This window comes from Anticarsia gemmatalis, chromosome 15 (genome assembly GCF_050436995.1).
Source record: "Anticarsia gemmatalis isolate Benzon Research Colony breed Stoneville strain chromosome 15, ilAntGemm2 primary, whole genome shotgun sequence".
Taxonomy (NCBI): domain Eukaryota; kingdom Metazoa; phylum Arthropoda; class Insecta; order Lepidoptera; family Erebidae; genus Anticarsia; species Anticarsia gemmatalis.
Window position 1 is genome coordinate 10,474,086 of NC_134759.1, and position 20,422 is coordinate 10,494,507.

At 34.0% G+C, this 20,422-nt stretch overlaps 2 protein-coding genes and 1 long non-coding RNA gene across 4 annotated transcripts; 2 read left to right on the top strand and 1 right to left on the bottom strand.

Moving 5' to 3' along the window:
* The first annotated feature begins 892 nt into the window (after nt 1-892).
* Nucleotides 893-3,920, top strand: LOC142978919 (uncharacterized). The gene is made up of 5 exons (XM_076123535.1): nt 893-1,230; nt 1,871-2,084; nt 2,358-2,576; nt 3,199-3,306; nt 3,781-3,920. The coding sequence occupies exons 1-5, from the start codon at nt 1,050-1,052 to the stop codon at nt 3,896-3,898; spliced, it is 840 nt and encodes a 279-aa protein (XP_075979650.1). The 5' UTR covers nt 893-1,049; the 3' UTR covers nt 3,899-3,920.
* Nucleotides 3,921-13,487: 9,567 nt separating this feature from the next.
* LOC142978859 (uncharacterized) lies at nt 13,488-17,065 on the top strand. Its single transcript, XM_076123456.1, has 4 exons — nt 13,488-13,775; nt 14,713-14,894; nt 15,380-15,490; nt 16,856-17,065. The coding sequence occupies exons 1-4, from the start codon at nt 13,623-13,625 to the stop codon at nt 16,995-16,997; spliced, it is 588 nt and encodes a 195-aa protein (XP_075979571.1). The 5' UTR covers nt 13,488-13,622; the 3' UTR covers nt 16,998-17,065.
* On the bottom strand, nt 14,053-20,138 carry LOC142978860 (uncharacterized). Of its 2 annotated transcripts, none has more exons than XR_012959785.1 (6): nt 20,009-20,138; nt 19,802-19,869; nt 18,755-18,844; nt 15,304-15,538; nt 14,691-14,906; nt 14,053-14,219 (listed from the first exon to the last, which is right to left on the bottom strand). It is a non-coding gene; the product is annotated as an uncharacterized LOC142978860 (long non-coding RNA). The 2 variants fall into 2 exon arrangements; XR_012959784.1 differs by having other exon boundaries at nt 15,299-15,538.
* Between the last annotated feature and the right edge of the window lie 284 nt (nt 20,139-20,422).

Below are 20,422 nucleotides of genomic sequence, written 5' to 3' on the forward strand. Positions count from 1 at the left end.
TCTTTTTGCAACAGATGGCGACAAAGATAGCTTTACACTTCAGCAAACATGACGTTCAGGAGCCTTCAACAACGATCTTGGTACAATGTGGAATTCAAGATGTTGAGATTTTATCTGCCTTATAAATGTATTGAATAGAATGACTGACTATTTGGCCGTTTGATGTATTGAAAAATGTTTGAGGTAACAAATACTGCAGTAAAGATGATGTTTTCTAGATTGATAGAGGTTTATTCAAATATCGGAAATTATTTGTAACGTAATATATAAACTAGAGCGATAAAATAAATTTATAAGTCACAATGACGGCAAAATTTGAGTATTTACACGAAATGATTATGTGTTTTGTCTGAGTAATCTTTTGTTTAATTGAAATTTAATAAAAATAAATGTTATAAGATACGTAATTTAAAGCTTCTAACATGCTATAACATACTAAAACTATTGCATGTTTCAAAAAAAATATATATTTTTATTTACTCTTAGAAACTTTCTGAAAGTGAATTTAGCAGTTGGAGCTTTTCTTGAAAGTGTAACATTATGAAATAATATGTTAAGCAATACCTAATGTCCTCAGTGATTTACCTCACTAGAGTAAAATAACACAATTTATATTATTAGTTGTATAAAATATGTAGATTTTAATGCAATGTTAGTAGTGATAGACATCAATAAATGATTTAAAACTGAATTGTGTATTACTAAAACCTTCTCGAAAAACAATTTCCGATCTAGAACGCAACAGTTTCTAATATCACAGTTCTTTCTTTTTCACTTTGAGTAAACAATTTAACGTTCTCAATTGTCATATGAAAATAACAGTAAATCAATTCACACTGTGTTAAATGACGTTTCATTTGCAACATTTAGGTATTCAATGTGCGTGGAACAGGACAGTTCGTTTTATGGTTTACTACTGGCAACTCAGAGGTCCAATATTGAATTTACATTTAGAATTTTAGAATCAGTGCTTTATCTGTGGCCAGTACGACAATAACCGTTACATTCCATGTTCTAATTTAAAACCAAGTTGAAGAATTTCGTTAAATATGAATAGTTGGTTGCCATTTTTAGTTAAAGTTCTAGTTCTTCAGACAGTAATTAGTGAAAATGTAAGGGACAATGGAAATAGTACGGTAAATGAATTTCCCGAGGAAAATGAAGGATCAAGAGCGTTGTCGAGACGAAAGAGATTCGTAATATTTCCAGATGGAAGCTCCATGCAACTCGGTAGGTGGATAGTTAAATGTGTTAAGTGTTTGGGACACAATGAGATAATGTACTTTGAAGTTTTGAGACAGTAAGGGTACGTTTACTTTTGCTGGTTTTTTTCAAAGTGTGTCGTAGTAATTAGTTAGTGCAACGTCTGACTTTCTTGTATACAGTCTGGTCTTAATTACTGTTAGTTGAAATTTACTCATTAAGGTTATGCTTACATTGTGTGTTCTGCTATTGTTACCATGCTGAAAATGACACAAAAAGCTTTTCTTTATATTTATTTACGCTGTTTTCATACAAAACAGTAGGTATTGACTGAACGTTGGTATCAGTCAGCTCAAATACCAATATACGGCTGCCCTGTATCGTTTTCCAGCCGGTTATCGCAAGAAACTTTTTTATTAAGTTCGAAACAATGGCCAAAATTAAACAGAATAAAAATTATAGGGAGCTCGTATATGTATAACTTTTATTTTCTAATTATTTCATACCCGAAGTAAAATGGGTGTTATAAGTCTGTGGCATCGTAGCACCTTCACAAATGAACTCCAGCTCAAACAAATGTTTGGTAACTTTTGAGAGCACAGCTTTCGAAGTACCAAGCCCAGAATCATTTTTCTTTCTTTTAATTTTTTTTTTTATTTTTTTCCAGTATTTTGTACTCAAATGATGGCAGTCATCCCGATCGGTGATATTTTCCTGTTCGGTCATACGGCATCGTTAGCTTGGACCCTACCTTCGGACCCTAAGTACATCTACATGTTCAAGGACATACAAAGACCCTTGCGACGAAGTGATGAGGTGACGAAAACTGTGAACTACTTGGATGAAGACGGCAGGATCATAGCTAGAGTTCCGTATAAAAAGTAAGTATTAATTATTATTTTAAGGTTTAAAATTATTAAACAAAATAAGTGAAAGTTTGAACCGTAGTATTCATTATTTTGTGCTTCAATTTGTTTTGAATTTTTTACTCTTTTCCGAACCATCAATGTAACAATCATTGGTATTATTAATGAGTCATTAACAATGTGCGTTCTTGACAAACTTTTGCGACCTTCAAATATATGTAAAAATAACCCACTGCAATATTCAACCATTAAATACCCAGAACTAAACTTCAAATTCTCGATTCTCAGGAAATACATCGTCAATCCAGCATTCGCGAAGAGAAGTGTAGATGACAACCAAATATCATTCAAAGACAAGCTCAAAGTGAAGATAGACAGGCAAAAGTTACACGAGAGACATATGAATCGGGACTTTCTGAAGACAGAACATATGGACAAAGACGCGATCGAGTTCCATAGAAGTAATCGACTGGAACTGTATGAGAAAGTGGAGAAACTGATTACTGCGTAAGTTGGAAAAATATATTGTCAAATGTTTTTTTACAAAAGCATTAAAGTAATTAATATATAATAGTTGAGACACTATTGCTGTTACTCATAGTGGTAAACACATACTATTGTTGACTATGAGCGTATTTCGCATTCGAATTAGAAATAACGCTAACTGTAGTGCGCTTCTCTAAAATTGAAACTATTGAGTATCGAGAGTTTGACATTTAAAATGTAGTGCAAAAGTAGTTTCTACGACGTCCGTTAGAGACGCTGATCCGATTTTCATACAACATTTTTCGAAAGCTAGCCGGTTGTCGATACTCGATAGTAGTAGGGAATTGGGCTACTGGAGGTAAATTTAAACTATGAAAGAAAGCGTCATACCATATTCATGTTTAATTCTCCTAAAGATATTATATTAAATTAAATTTAAATCTCTACAATCTTACAAAACCACAAATAATTTGCTCCAAACTTTGACATCAAAGGGAAATTTTCAAAGTTCACAGAAACCGTAATACCTACATCGTGTTTCCATTTACGCGTAAGCCATTGTGTGAATCCCGTACACGAGCTCGCTTTATAATATGACTAAGACGGTCCAGGCATTTCTAAACAGCTTCTATAATCTGTGCAGGCTCGGGCGAGACGGGCGGCAGTGCGTTCTTTATAAACTATGCGAGGCCGCGCAACGCCGCCGCGGGCAAGGGACATTCCTGCAAGAATTCCTTACTGTTGTCTTCACGTGAGTATCGATTTTCTTCCACAAAGCTGTTTTGTGTTTTGTATTTAGAATATTCAATAGAATAAAATTTGTGTGAAGCTTTGATCTTATATTAGAGTAGGCGAAGTCAGCACAATATGTTTTATTCCACTCATCTCATCTCTAATTAATATTGGATAACTAAAATAAGTACTATAGCTGATAAGTTAAAAAATAATTATACACTTTATCTCCCTATTTCATGATGTAACTATTGAAAACCATTCCGTAGTAATTTCTTTATTACAAAAGATTCAATTGGCTATTTAACATAACACATACCTTTTCTTAACATTTTACTTTTTGCGCATTCTTACATGAACTTTAAAATTATCAAACCTCATCACTCTCATACGCATAGAAAAAATACGCAAAAAAGATGTAGAAGCTAGGCTGTTCAAACAACTGATTTAAATATAGGTTGACAATATTCATAAACCGTAATTGTTTTTCCAGTCTACCGAAAGGCAAGAAGTTCGAAATGGACAAGCACAGAGAGTACGACGAGGCCCACACTGAGACTGATGACTGCATGGAACGATACCCCGGATGTGTTGAACGTCATGATTCTTAATAAACATTGTACTAGAAACGTGGGCACTGTTTTATTTCAATTTATCTATTAGGTCGGGGAAAAAGTCTTTTCGCATTATAGTATGTACTTGTAATAAAATCTTTTTGGTTTCAAGAATCACAAATGTGTACACGGTTCATTAGGTTTCTTTCAGTGAGCTCGTGAGGTACCCTAATATATAGTTCTTTGTGTAGAGAAAATATTTTATTGCAAGTTCATACATAATATAATAAATATTATATATATAATAAATATATAAATATTATTGGACAAATCACACACAGTCATTTGATTCCAAACTAAGCAGAGCTTGTACTATGGTAACCAAATAACTGATAAACATACTTATATACTTCTAAATACATACTTATATAGATACATTAACATCCAGGCTCAGAACAAATACTCGTGCTCATCACACAAAGATTTGTCCCGGGTGGGATTCGAACCCACCACACGCGGCGCTACGGTTGTTGCGGCGAGGTGACCGCTTAAACCACTGCGCCAAACTGGGCAAAAATACATTATGTTATCATTGTCACATATTCTGTCGTACTTTTTTGGATGTATGTATCAATTATACTTATTGCCGTTAAACAACAACAAATTATTTACAAATTAAAAAAGGGGTGGTTTACTTTTTTCATTGATAACATTGCGGTTGTAAATATCTCTTCCGAAGACCTCTCCTTAAGGAAGCCACATGCATATTATTGCATATAGGCAAATAATTGCATTTTTTTAAATCATCTAGCAATGTATAATTGAAAGTTGGTACCTACTATCACGAGTCGAGAATTTGACATTGAAAATGTACCGAATAATTTGCTCCTACGGTACCCGCTAGGGGCGCTGTTCAGGTTTCCATACGTCAATAATCAGCCTGTTGCCGACAGTCGATAGTGGAACATTGTGGTACTGGTGACTAAGCAAACATAATAAACTAGCATTCAAATTAGTAATCACAGTACCTCTACGATTAATTTACGTAATTAATTCATTGTTCAAATGTTCAACAGTATCCGTTAATAGAGCATTCTGATAAACAGCTGAGGAGTAAACAGTAATGTAATATGAACCGGAGAGATTGAGATCGATTCGGTGAAGGAGACAATCACGTTTAAGAAAGGCGCCTACAACGTAAGTCATGCCAAGACTAGAGATATATTTTTCAGAAACCATGGATTTTTTTGATGATGATTTTCATTTACACCTTCGATTGTTTTTAAAACAAATTCTTACCAAATTAAAATCTATTTCAACCATGGGGTCGATATGATAGTATTACTTTAGTCCCTATAACCACTTAATCATCTACGATGTTGAACTTCCCAAAATAATAAGTTTGAATCGCATACAAAACCGATACTTGTGTGGTCCATACACAGTTTTGTTTTTGGTTTGGTACTATTCTATGTCCATCGTTTGTATGTTTGTGAAGTTAACTGATGTATAAAACTGGTACTTATTTAGTACGGGAGTTGTCTTCAAAAACATCGTTAGCCCAATTGTACCCAGAAAAGAGCCACACCAAAACAACACTGGGTTTTGAGATAAGACAGAAAAGTGAAAGAGGTGAAAAATGGCTTAAAGTTGCATTTTACCAAGTCATCCAAATAAACAGATTTTCTCTTATTAGCGTGTAAAAAACTGATTGTCATTGTTGACAATGATGGTTTACAGGATTCCGTCGTGTCATCCTACTTAAAGGTTGAGAAGAAATCTTGCTATATTTATTTATTTTTAGAGTACTCCAGTACTATAGTCTAATAATGTAGTAGAGAGCCTTGTAAGCAAGGTTTCCAACTGACGCGGGTGAACAAAATGTAGATTTTAGGACATCAATGACCCGAACGCTTATAAATACAGCTGCCGGTGGTCTGTTTGTTACAGTTACTTTATACACGTAATTGTTTATTTAAATCTAAATAAACCGTGCATCTAATATACTTAACGTTTCGCTGCTTGTCGCAAGCTGACTCTTTCTAAACGGAGTAATCGTTACTCAAAAAATATTTAAACACCAATTACGGCTAACGCAATGTAGACGCATCTTTAACTCGAAAATGGCCTGAGTAACAAGTGACCGAATTTGGAAATCTACACGAGATGCCTTTGTCCAATACTAAAACACTAACTTCAGCTATATAAATATCTAATACCATGAGATGATACGGCAGCACCACGTGTAGGAAACTGCGTCTAGTTACTTTTTCGTTACATTTTACAAAAAAGGTTCAACAATAACAGCGGTTAATAATCCGGTTGCTGATCGACTTTGCTTGTGCATTCTGTTTGCGTAAAGCACACAGTTTAGCCCGGCCAGCCATGTTAATTATGATCTGCTCGCAAAACACTACACCACTAACAATCTCCTGTGGCGTCGGGGTTTTGATATTCAATTTAGTTTTAGTTTTGTTACGAAAAACGTTATTTGTTTTCATATCGGTTAGTTAGTTGCCCTACAAATTGGTCAATGTTTTTGGTTACTATCGTTCAAACGTGCCCTGATTGTTAATAGGGATTAATTGTTTGTTTGGTATAGTTGGTAGGGTAAATATACTCCTCTATTTATCATATGGCAAAACTTATTATACCCAGTCTCATACCCAGTTGTGTTGGAATACTGTGACACTGGGTTATGAGAGAGGAATAGGAATAGAATAGGACTGTACTGAATGGACTTGTGCACTATAAAAAATCTTCCACACAGTAAACTAGTTTTGATAGTACCAGCCGTACTGACTATATTAAAATTTATCGGATAGGAAGACCTTACAAAAATGTATTGAACTCAAGATCTTTATTGCTTTGGTAAGAATAAGTGACATACTTGATGGTACATAAAAAATGGTGTTAGAAAATTTGTAATGAGCTCTTCTGATATCAAGCCATGTCGCTATCCAAATGTACAAATTCTGACAAAATAGCAGTACCTGAACGAAGGCCTGTTTTGACAACGAGGTGTTAATCGAGTCGCATTCAGTTTGTATCACATGATGCGTCGTATTATTCATAGGCCTTTTAGAATTAAAAGCTCATTACCGCTAACTGGTGTTCTTAAAACTCGGCTTACAAGCTTGAATGGCATTTCTGAACGTCATAGTTATTAGCGATTTCAAGTCAAATGAAGAAACATAGCAAAACAATTTTATTATAGTGCTTTAAAAAATCTTTCGTCAAAATGCAGTTGAGGTTTCCAGTTAAAATATTTTCTAATTCCATTGCACTTACGATTACTGCCTAGCAACTAATTTACAGAGTTATTTGTTTAGAACGGTTTTACATTTTAAGCAAAATATCAATAAGATTCTAAAGAAGAAGTATTATTTATTTGCTAAAAGCCATGTATAACGTTTGCAGATTTAGATTTCCTAGAAATTCTCAAGCCTCATTGAAAACTTTTGCATCCAATATATTTCCAGCAGTTTTATGGGGAAATTGACTGAGTGTACTACTCGCGTATATCGAATTTCATTCTAGGAATTATTTGCTTCAACGGTTATTAACCTCTTCTTGTCAATAGAAGTAATCTTTAGCTTTTCTACACTTGTAGGTAACTATTGAGAAGCGAACGTTTAAAATTTAATGGAAAATTGATTCATGCGGAATACGCTAGAGGCGCTGATCACATTTTGTTTATTGTTTTATATCTTCTACACTTGATACTAAAGAGTATCAAGTCTGACATTTAAAATTTGTGCTTACGGCATGAATAGTCTAAAGCGAGCCGATCGTCGAAAGTCAATATCAATATCAAGTCCTTCATTTGTCGATTGTGTAATCATTGAAAAACATTTCCAAAACAAACAAACGTACAGCCTTAACCCGCTATAATTCCTTCACCGTACATTCATTACCGTTCTTAAAACAACTCATTATTTGCACGAAGGTTCAAATTTTATGCAAACTCGTTTACAAACGGGACCGTTGTTCCGAAGTGCATGCCAGTCGTTTCTTAGAATTTGCAAGGGTTAACGTTCTGGGTGCAGTACGTTGAAATGTAAGTACATTACTTGTTTAATGAACTGAGTGGCTGTAGCACGACTTCTTTTGAATGCAATTTATATTGTGACCACGGTATTAAGCTGAAAGTAGGTACCTAGGGTTTACTTTAATCCTGACAGGACTGATTTTATAGTAAGTTCTTCTATCTTTTTGAACAAACTTTTTGAATAAATTATTTTTCGTAAAAAAAATATGTAAAAACAATCCTTTACGTAAAATTAAAAAAAAATGGGCCCCAGTTTCACCTGAGTAAGTATCGGTTATGAGGTGAACATTTTCAGTTTTTCGTTCATTTGCGGTCACTCTCTTTCTTTTGGGTCATTCCAAATTTGTTAACAGACCGTAGAACTGTAACTACTTCTAACTATTGCAAAATGAATAATTGACTTACTTTCTATCGATGTTTGAAAATTTCCCATTGCTCTTGATTACACTGCTTAAGAAAACATTTAAACTTCTGAACAGGGTTAAAAGAGTGAACTTCTTTTGGCAGCGACTACCAACTCCATTTTAAGTGCACCCGCGCGTGGCTCGAATAACAATATTAGTTGTTAGGTACCTATAGCTTAATCTAAAAGATGTTATTTAATGCCCATGGTACACTGGTAATAGTTAGGAAAGGCAATTGAATTTAATAGATATCTACAAAAAAATAATTTGTGTAATAAACGGTCCAAGATGTTTGTTAAAACGCCGCTAAACGAGATTAGTATAGAGGGCGTAAGATGATTGTAAAAGAAGAATATTGTATGATAAAAAGAGAGAAACCTAACGAGAAACACATGATGAATTCATGAAAAGGGAGCTTAAAAAATATTTATTATATTTTTCAGAAAAGGAACATGCTGACCATTTATGCGTTGATCTTAGTCATTTTATTTGAAAGCGTAATGACATACACGAATTTAACTTTATCTTCATCTTCTGAAGATATAAGCCCTTCAAAAGTATTGTCACGGAGGAAAAGGTTCCTCATCTTTCCTGATGGCAGCTCCGTACAACTAGGTGGGTATAAACTCATTTATCTTGGTTAAAATCAGCAGATATCCATAACATCGATAGGTAGTTACACAGTTTTGGATGAGTTTGCGTAGTTTATGAATATAGATAGATCTTTTCATTAGTTTGCTGTTTTTACTTTTTCTTCCGGATAGGCTTTCTGACCTTTATCTAAATGTCGTTAAACTGGCCTTAACTTCTATGTTGCATTACAATTTTGTTAGTAATTAATGCGACCATGAATGTCATTTTCGTCTATCTATCTAGTCGTCGGTGAATGACAGGGCTCTGCATATTACATTAGTTTTAAATTAATGTACACACACACTAAATATCTGATTGTATTCCTTGACAATGTGATAGTATAAAGTATGCAACGAACTTATAATCATTATTATTCTACCATCATATTTTGAATAATGGCAGATTCGCTTTGCTAATTATCTTTTTGATACTTCCAGTATTCTGCACTCAAAACCACGGTTACCTTCAGCTTGGCAACATCGTGTGGTTCGGCACCACAGCAGCTATAGCCTGGGAGCTTCCGACTGACCCTCAAGTATTTGACATGTTCAGGGACAGGTACAAACTGCTCGATGCGAATAGAAGGAGTGACGTCATTTATTATTTAGATGAAGATGGTAAAGTGGTGGACTCGAGGGAGTATAAAAGGTAAATTGTGTGACTGAGAACTGTTTTTTGGTAAAGGCTATATATAGCCTATAATTATTTGAAATGTCTCATTCGTTAATTCACATTCACAAATTCATTACGAACCTTAGAAATATGGTTACACATAAAAAAAACTTTGGGTTACTGAGTTATATGAACGAATTTAAATGACAACCTTCGTGACCTGACAAAAAATAAGATTTTGCGAATTCTAAGAATGTTTTGTGAAAAGTTTAAATTAATTGGCATTAAAAACGGCCAATTCTGCAAGCGAATAGGTAACTTTTATTCGAATAAAGCCTCGTACGACTTAAGTATTTCTTTCTTATCCTAGGAAGTTTATTGTAAATCCAGCATTTGCCAAGCGGAGTGTAGACACAGACACAATGGAAGAGAAAAATACAATCAAGCCAAAGTTGTCTATAAAGGAAATGCACAACATGCACAAAAATCCCTTGGCAGAATTAGATCCGACAAGAATAGACTTCCACAGGGAAGAGAGGCATAAACTTTATGTAAAGTTGGAAAACTTCTTGCAAACGTAAGTGGCATTCATAAATATAGATTCTGAATTATTTATATAACATTTTACAGTTTAGTTTTATGATATATTTTTTAGATAGTGTGGTTTCAAAGCTACCACGTACCTGTACTGTATATGTACTGTTCTACCATGTTGCGTAAGTTTGATTCCCAGGTATAAAAGCAGTTTCCATCCGTTAGAAAATCTACTATAATTTAACAAAAAATATATAAGTTATCTTTATTCCAATCTTTGAGATTTCGATTGAACCGTTGCTCAAGAAAATAAAGAAAAGAAAACTTCTTGCCCCGTCTTTGTATGTGCCAAAATAAAATGGAGCAAAGGCCTTAAAAACTATCTTACCAATATTTATTCTTGATTTCTTATCTAGGTTAGGTTTCGACGGCAAAAATTGCATCCTAAAAATGTTGTGTCAGTCAGGCAAGGCAAAGAATAATCAAGGGAGATTCATTGAAGAAATTTTGAAAGCTATATTTACGTAAGTAGAAACTAATTACCTATATCCCAATTTTACTGATTTTTTGACGCGTATTGCATTAACAATTGTTACTATAAAACATATATTATTTTTTAATATTATCAACGCGAATTATTGTAAAAATGCATTTAAATTGCTTGACGTTTCGGCACAGATTATCCAAGTCGTTCTCGCAAACTTTTTGCCTCAAGATCGACGTAGTGGAGACGCAATAAACAAAATTTTTTGTTGCTCTCCAAAAAGTAAAGTAGAATAGCGCGTTAAAGTTCACTTTAAATACTGATCGGAAACATACATTATCCCAACAGTTAATCCACCAATGCGCTATGTGCTAATCAATAATCTGCACGCTACTCCACACTTCGAAACTTTGATACGGCAAAGAGCACACGTTTCAGCAACCACCGAACATAAACTTGCAACATAATTTCAGATTACCGAAAGTCCATGTCCCGTCCAAACTTCATAACCAATACGACGATGCCCTCGGGGCCAATGGAGACTGCGGACACTTGTATCCAAAATGTGGACACACTACAGATACTGATATACCGTTATAATTATATTTATGGCGTGTTTCAATTTTATTTTATGTTTCCAAATAAAAATGGTTGATGGTTTTGTGTTGTTTCATTGGAATTGCTTTATTGATATTGCAGATGGTAGTTGTCGAAAAGTAGGTCCATTTGTTGGTGAAAGATATATTAACTGGAATCTTTTTTACTGCGATTGAGGCAATACCGAGAATTTTGTATTAAAAACTCATCAGCGCCTCTAGCGTATTCCGAAAGAACTATTTTATTCAATTAATTTTAACATCATACGCCTGATATTCGATGCCTGCTGAGGTTTTTCGTAGAAACTCATCTTTCCGTAACTTTAACTTTTGCGTTGCATGTTTATTATAAATAAATAAGGGAATTAACAAGAACTCCCATTTATAATTTTTTGTTCCAATTAAATATATTGCCAAAATTGCTATCAATAGAATAGTTTTACTGTTATTTAGTCGCAGTTAGGGCAGAGAATAGATTTTTACTTCCCACAAAGGTAGTATAAGCTCTTTTGTTGTACAATTTTCAGTAATTATATGTAAATTTTCGTTTGCAATGTCTGTAGTATTCATTTGATCTAAGGGTATCTAGTTTATTAGCACTATCTTAGCAACATCTATCACACTTTATCCATTGGTTAATACAAACTACCAGAGACTGTTTATTAAAATGTTATGAAGACAATTACATTTTTTATATCAAGTGATTAAATAAGGTAATCTGTATGAGAAAAGTACTCCATTTAGAAAACGGAAGAGTATAGTTTTAAGATAGTTCGCTCTAAACGAACAAGATTAAGGATTGTGTACAAGAGAATTTCGTTAGTTATGTACTTGTAACAGTCAATACTCTACCATTTATTGCATCCCATAATGTTTTCCAAGTCAAAAGATCTTCATCAGCCTTATTGAACACAGCAAAGATACTTCAAGGCAAGAACTTTATCTTGTACTAGCGGACCCGACCGACGTTATCCTGTCTAATAAATTAAAAATTAATAATAAAAACATTGTCCAGCAGACAAAATTGTGAATCTAACCCTTGAAAACACACAAAAAATTTCATCAAAATCGGTCCAGTCGTTTAAGAGAAGTTCAGTGACATACACACTTACAGAAGATTTATATACATAAAGATTTTCAAATCTGTTAATTTCTAAACAATAATATTTAAAACAATCGCAAAGTTCAACAGCCTGCATGCATCACTTGTAATTATATTGCACGAGTGTAAATTTATGGCGTCAACGCATTCAAAAGTGCACGACGTAGCGACTCTAATTACATGATCAAATACTGAACTTGAAGATGTTCTGAGTAACAAATTGTTGAGATAGTGTGGAGATGGAATTATTTCAACAAAAAAGATTGATATATGTATCTTGTTCAGTACGATTTGCTTTGCACACTCCCGTTTTAAAATGACAGTCTTCTTTAAAATAAAGGTTATTATGTAATTTAATACTCGTATAGAAAACATGCATACACAATATCAAACCCATAATCTCGAAGGTGAAGCAGAGGTGTACAAAATAAATGTTTTTCCATTTACAAAATAAGTCCCGTGTTGTAAGTGACGAGCTTACGAGCCTTATAATTATACTGGGTTATGTATACATACTTTACTAAACTCAAAGCTACAACGAGGAATATTCTAACAAAAGTTTGAAAAGACCAGCAGCTCTTTCCCCGAACCGGGAAACGATCCGAAATAGAAGCAGTTAATACAGCCTTCTTTACAAAATATGGGTATAATTATGGTTAATGGTAACTATGTTTGTATATGGAATGAAATTACAGTGTTGATACAAACAATTAGACGTTTTTCTTTATTTTGTGGTTTATTAATACTAACATTTTATAAACAATATCATGTACCAGCCTCATGTGGAAGACTGGTTCCGTACTGTTATTGATAAACTTGTCATTAGAAATGCCTTGATGAAATTTGCTGCTTCCGAAATTGTCACAACTGTATGAAATGTTTGATTTCAGAGTAATTACATGAAGCATATTTGGGGTAAACTATTGTCCTTTTTTGTTTTGTTTTGTTACAACCGAAAGAACATTGGGCGATTTCTTAATAGAGCTTCCGAAAACTGCTTTTATCTATTGTCAAATTTCATATGAAGAACTGCTCATCAACCTTGAGGATGCTCTGTGTGAACATACGTTTGCCACTCGGTACAATATATGTATATTATAAAACCACGTTTTGTGTCATCCAAACGGAATACTAAACATAGTGTTCTAAAACATCACGTGCTTGTTTGTTTGAGAAAAGTCAAGCAGACTCAAACAGTAGGCTTATTGACACAGACGTACTAGGAGATTATGACAAAGTAGGAGGTGTCAAGTAAACAGCACACTCCATACAATCCAGCGTTCAAATCGAACAGTCACGGGAACACAAACTTCAGCTCTTAAATTGTTTAAACTAGTGTTTCTAGTTGAACATTGAACGGGAAATATGAACCTAATAAATTTTCTTGTAATAATTCTCGTGATAAGTGTTCTGGAGGTGAATGCAGAGGTGAAGGATCATTGTGCCAATGTGAAGGCTCCTTTGGCCGGGATAAGGAAGAAGAGGCATTTGACGTTTCCGACCGGGACTGCTTTTGTTGTAAGTGTTTGTTTGTATTTTGTTAAATCTTTCTGATGACATGCTCAAAGTAAAACGTTTTCAAATTTAATAAAATGCTCTATAACAAATTACTGTCGTGTAGCGTTAAAATAAGTTTTTTTGGTAAATAAACATAACATTTTTACGTGTTTCATCGGTATCACACTTACTTAAATAATACGTTAATGTAAGATAGTATCAATCACAAATGGCAGAAGTATTTTATTAATGAAGCGTTAACTTTAAATATTTTTAAAATAATAAAATGAATCGTTATTAAAACAGCATAAGCGACTTAAGCCTGATCAAGAATCAATACGGTTCTTAGTAACAGATGCAATTGTGGAACAAATTGTTTTCCTTTGATCCGTTTCCGAGTTCTGGCAAAATGTTAACTGGTACGATTGTCCCGTAATTCTTAGAAGCAGCCTACAGCCGGAGTTCCTGGAAACAGTAACAAGGAAAATATTAAGTTTAGTTCTATCTATTTGTGTAATTCATATGTTTTATATAACTAGTGATTTGATTTGATTTGGGAGTCGCACAAAGTTTGTTTGTTTACCCATGACCAGTACTTTTTCAATACCAGCTAACAAAAGAAACAATTACAATTTTTGAACAAAAACAGTTCTTTCGTAATACGCTAGGGGCACTGATCAGATTTTCCTTAGTTATTTTAATAGTTACTTGGTTATCAATATTCGATTTGTGGTAGGAAATCGCCAAAAATAATAATGAGAAGCTACCCTATAGCTATACAAACTCTTAGTTGCTGGTTAGTTTGGAGTCAAATGACCGTGTGTGAGTTGTTCAATGATATTTATTTTTTTATCGTCAAATATCGAACTAGGTTTCTCCCTACCTCTTCTGAGAATTTTTATTGTCTTTAGTTAGTAAGACTACCAAAACATTCACCTTATAGTTTTGACCGTTTCAGATGACCCTATCATTACTAAAAGCAATCATGGTCCACGCCCCATCAGGGTGGAACGTCGCTGTAGAGATTGACGTCATCTTCCCTATGCTGTCTCCAGAGATGACGAACGCTTTGTTTCGGAAGAAGTTCCATCATCGACAGAAGAGAGAGTTGTGGGAGACTATCGAGAATGCTCTTGAAGGGTACGTTGTTTACTGAAACGAATAGGAAAAGAGTTAATTTAAGTATCTACTGTTTGAAGGTGCGGGTCTGCTCTCAAAATGTGGGAGGATCGGGTTTTTTAATTCTTTCAAGAACTATCTTCAAGACTCTATTTTAAAGATTCATATAAGATTTTATCACTATGGTATTATTGAGTAACTGATGTAATTGTACTTCTTTAGGGTAGCCTGTAGTTTGATTTCACGTCATCATCGTTATAAGGTCTTCACCAAATCATCAGACCATTTAGTGGCAGGCCTGCCAAAGCGTGGTAAAGTTTGGTTTCTCCTTAATTTAACAAACAAACAAACAAAGGGCACCGTGTGCAATCAGACCCCAAACAACTACTCGATAAATATTTGCTTCATGCAGGAATCGAACTCACCATACCCGTATAACTTTGTCCACTGTGACACTGCCGTTGTCAAAATAGTCCATTCTCAAAGGACGCTATTTTATTTTCCAGTTACAACTTCAATGGGCGGGCTTGTATTTATCGAAGCATATGTGAAGCTGGCCGGCACTTGGCTCCGCTGGGCAAATCGCTGGTGCATGATATTTTGAGGAGCATCTTCACGTAAGTCACCTTTTACTTTGTAATGCCCTTGAGTTGTCTGCATAGAACCTGAAGTAGAAATTGTACAATTTTTGTTAGAATAAGTTGTAATAATAAAAAAAATATTTATTTGTGCACTAATTAAATTAATGTAGTTTACGTAGCAGTACAAAGCAGGTTAAGTATTTAAGGTTAAGTAAAGCTAAGTTAAGTAAAAACAATTAGATAGACTTTCTTTCTGATCAAAAGTCAAAAGCACATTTGGGGATTAGTAGGATAGAAAGGCACACGATATCCTCTCGTTTGTAAAAATTGGGTAGCAAATCAAAAAGTCCTTTAGATATTTAATTTCTAAGCACAGAACTCCATTTGCAATATTAACTCCAACATTAAAGTAATACTAAAACTAAATTCTTAGACTGAAAACTAGCAGAGGGAATCTTATAGCAATTCCAGGAACATTACCGCCGGTAGATTTGATTAATGTTAGAGCTGAGGTGTTTCCTTATTACGTTTAGCGAGTGATTCTAATTGAATGCCGATCAGTAAATCAGTTGGGACTTCCTTTTCTGTAGCCAGGACTTGAATAAGGACGGATAAACACTGACGCTTTTTGAAAATTGACGACTTTTTATAAAGACCGGTTGATTTTTTGAGGTTGACATTCCTATAATTTACATCAAAACAACTGAACGGTCTTATATGTATATAATTACCTATGCTATAAACTTTTCAGCAAAAAACCTGACTTGAAAGACTCCCCCGTAACAGACTCAATTCGTCAATTTATTAGGTCCAAAGGTTAATACGACACAAAAGTGTAAGGAAGTCCATACGTATATTATACGTCCTTTATAAAATCTGAACCTAAGAACTAGTGACTAATCTAGACTACCACTTGTTGGAGATTCAGTCGCACCGATTTGTCGGTCATCTGCATTCTTCCTTATAAAGATTGTCGTACGGCAATTTACAAATGGTAGGGAAAGTTTTATTTCTCTTAGATTACATAGAAGGGGATTGTTTGATTGGTGTGATCTTCAGTCTTATCGCTTGTACGAGTTTTATTCGTTCGTTAGTTTTTAGTAGGCGGCTTCTAGGGGATAGTTTATTTCTTACTGATTCTATCTATAGTTTCTCTATCTATGATTACTATCTTTTTAATTTTGTATTCTTGCTTTTTAAAATTAACATGCTTTTTCAACGTACCTAAAATCCTTTTTGTAATCCATGTCGTAAATTGTTCGTGTATCAAATATCATCGTTGTGCAACTTATGCTATAAGTAAGATGCATATATAAAACCACTTTTATAGGTATACTATCTTCGACTATAATTATTACAAATTATTTGAAGGCTTTTAAAAATGAATATTTCCATTTTCAGTGCTCCAGTCCACGAAGCAGAATTTAAGGAAGAATTCAGTGAAACATATCAAGAAATTTTGGAGCCGGACCTTTGCGAGAGAGTTCACGATTGCCCTATCTCACTATTAGAAGCTATCTTACAACTAAATAAAAAGACTTAGACGTTTCAGTCGTAGTGGATATACTCGTAGCTTTAAGAAGAGTATAAGGAATAAATACTGCGCCAGAAGAAAACAACGATAAATTTTAAGAATACAGTGAAGTGAATAATAAAACAACTACATTGTCTCAGAACAGCTTTCTGATCCTGTTTGATATTGTTAATAATAATTAAATGACATAATATTGAAAATTGTGTATTTGGCAATATAGATTTTTTCAGGTCTGTTTGCAATATAAATAATAGGCTTGAAGGATAATGTAACGAAAATTCTAAAAAGATACTATAAACACATAAAAATTATTACTTATAAATTCAACCTATAGACAAAAAAAAAGAAAAATAAAACGAAAGATTAAACATCGAGAGAATTTGATTTCCACACGAACGCTAACATTCATGATTCAATTTAATAGGCGTGTCTGGAGAGCACTGTTTGAAGTAAAATTTCAATAATAAGCCAACACATGCGTATTACGACGCACCACTACACCTAGTTTAAATACTACGTCCCATTCACGCATAAGTTTTTGGTTGATGACGTCACGATAAAACCACTGAAGGAAATTAAACGCTATAATGTTTAACATAAGGTTGTATTTCTAATGATGGGTGTGCAAGATTTCTTAGAGGTGTGATTCGTGACTGAGCTAATGAGAAGAGGCAGGGAGGCTCTAATTCTTTGATCCAACATCCCGGGTCACTGAACACAGAACGAACGTGCACATACATTTTACGATAGCTTTGTGTAGATAAGGTTTTCAGACATTCTTTTTTATCTACAAATGGCTTTTCTAATTAGGATGTTTGACGTTGCATGAATTGGTGCCAAAGTATTTGAATAACGAGCTGTTTAGGTTAACAAATGGATATATTTTATATTTATGTAGAAATGAACTCTTGAAGTGAGGAATAATATTAAAATGTAACGAGTATGAAACGGGATTGAAAATGAAATTTGGATTCATTATTTAGTACCTATTGTTATTATTATATACCTTTAGTTTTAAATCGCCTTTAAGACCCGTTACATTATAATATTATGTGTAGAAGTCGCGAGGGTTTAAAATCCATAGGGAATAGTATGTATCTGTAGCTCGATTCTCTTCTACTATCGACTACCGAAAACCGACCTGTCATCGAGAAATTTTGTATGAAAATCTGATCAGCGCCTTTGACGGGCGTCGTAGGAAATATTTTAGCAGTACATTCTAAATGTCAAAATTTCGACACTCGACAGTACCGACTGTACAGAATCGCGCAACTGTACCTCCATTCTCTACCACTATCGACTACCGACAACTGGCTAGCTATAGAAATTTTGACATTAAGAATGTTCTGCCAAAATGTTTCCTATGACACCCGTCAGAGGCGCTGATCAGGGGGGCTATCACGTATCTCAGTTGACAGCTATTTGAAAGCCACTATCCTGTCCATTGTTTTCTCTCTTAGGTTATAGTGATTAATACGTTACGTCAAAGCAGCAATGTACTGAATAGTGACCATAGATTTGACGTATACTAGCTGTCAACTGATATACGTGATAGGCCCGCTGATTTTCATACAAAATTTCTCGATGACAGGTCGGTTGTCGGTGGTCGATAGTTGTAGAGAATCGAGCTACAGTCCTTAAGTGTTAATAAAATCGAAACATTTGTGTCATGTCATACTATGACACCTTTTTTATATTGAACCTGCATCTTAATTATTGTTAATGCAGTATTTTTGAATTGAAGTTGATAATAAATTCAGACTTACAAAATGATGCTACGTATGCGATTGTCTACGCAAACATTACACCGTTATGTCGCCGCCGTCCATCGTCTGTCCACTGTCTACGACCTGAAACTGATTTAGAAATTGTATTTAATACACATTTCAAATGTAACTTTTTAAATTGCTTTAATAGAATGTAAAGTCTTTTAAGCAGTTTTAAATAAAATAAGTTTACGAGCTTAGAATTTATTTTATCCGGTTCTAAACATCAAGCAACTCCAGGTATTGTTTTTATAAAAAAAGGTTTTTTTTATGTGACACAACATTTAACCCAACCAGTTGGTGATATTCTATCACTATCACCTATAGACAAACGAATAGCTATGTAAAAATGTTCAGTATGAGAATCTGATAAGCGCCTCTAGCGGGCAACGTAGGAACTATTTGTGCAGTACATTTTCAATGTCAAACTTTTGATACTCTGACTGTAGAATCGCGTTACTGCTAAAGATACTTATATTAAAAGAATCGTATATATTATGTGCAGGCGTCTGAAAGAAAAACCAAACGATTTAACAAGACAGTATCACATATCGTAGTCCGTAGGTAATTTTTATACCGCTTGTTTATAGCCCGTTTATTCAAAGTACCCACTTTACAATGTGTTAACGTTCTAAGCACCTGTTTGCAAGCGTGAGATTCGCTATAATATATAGAATATTTTTCACATTAGAATACAAGAAATTGTAATGAGAAGCAAAAAGTATGTAAGCTTAGATCGTTTGATTTTTTTGGATGTTTACAGAATATTGTCTGTTATAGCATTACATAGCTGTGAACAACGCAGTTATTATTTGAAAGTTATCTTTTGCACTCTGAATTATGTCTTTGCCGGTTTTTTTTTTTAAATCTAAACAATGGTACAAAGTAGACACAGTTTTGATTTATTTAATTGTAAGGAAAACTTGATACTTATAATAATAGTTAGATTACGGTTTTTTTATATCACATTAGGAAGACATATTGCCTGTCTGAGAATTCTAAAATCAAATCAATAAAAAGTTCTTAAAATAATACAAAGTTTCTAACCTCATTGGGCACCACTGCACCGAAGGAATGCAAGTCCCTGATTTATTGTAGGATATGCCCGTGCCTAGCTGTAAGAAAGTTAAAATTATTAATTTATTATGCACCCTTAACCTTACCTTAGTGATACAATTTCATTTAATTTCTTCGTCTAACTTGATCGATAGATAACAGTATTGTATAACACTTTTTATTTATTATGATACTTACATAAAAAAGATTTTTATATCAGTTTTGTATGCCACTTTGTTGTATTGTACTATACATAAATAACAAATTAAAATCAGTACCAAAGTATACCTGTGTCTGTACCTGAACGACTACTAGAGAAACGGATCTAACCTGCCTCTATGATCTAACCGTAGTAAACAACATACTCCAAATATAATCACCAGACGCAACAGTCAACAAAGCTCACGCCTTTTTTCATGTACTTAAAGCTTTTTCATATACCCATCTCTATCACTCCTACTGCATCAGACAGAGTAATAATGACACTACAAAAATCACTAGCAGGTGATAAACGATCTATATTAAATAAAAAAGGTAAATATTACGACTTCATACAAAATGTCTTCCATGTTTTTGTCGACATTTGAACATATTCCGTCGATAAGAGCTCGG

Coding starts and splice junctions, on each gene's coding strand:
- LOC142978919 (XM_076123535.1), top strand. CDS start 1,050: ATGAATAGTTGGTTGCCATTTTTAGTTAAAGTTCTAGTTCTTCAGACA. Junction 1,231..1,870: donor TGGAAGCTCCATGCAACTCG/GTAGGTGGATAG, acceptor ATTTTTTTCCAG/TATTTTGTACTCAAATGATG. Junction 2,085..2,357: donor GCTAGAGTTCCGTATAAAAA/GTAAGTATTAAT, acceptor CTCGATTCTCAG/GAAATACATCGTCAATCCAG.
- LOC142978859 (XM_076123456.1), top strand. CDS start 13,623: ATGAACCTAATAAATTTTCTTGTAATAATTCTCGTGATAAGTGTTCTG. Junction 13,776..14,712: donor CGACCGGGACTGCTTTTGTT/GTAAGTGTTTGT, acceptor TGACCGTTTCAG/ATGACCCTATCATTACTAAA. Junction 15,491..16,855: donor ATTTTGAGGAGCATCTTCAC/GTAAGTCACCTT, acceptor TTCCATTTTCAG/TGCTCCAGTCCACGAAGCAG.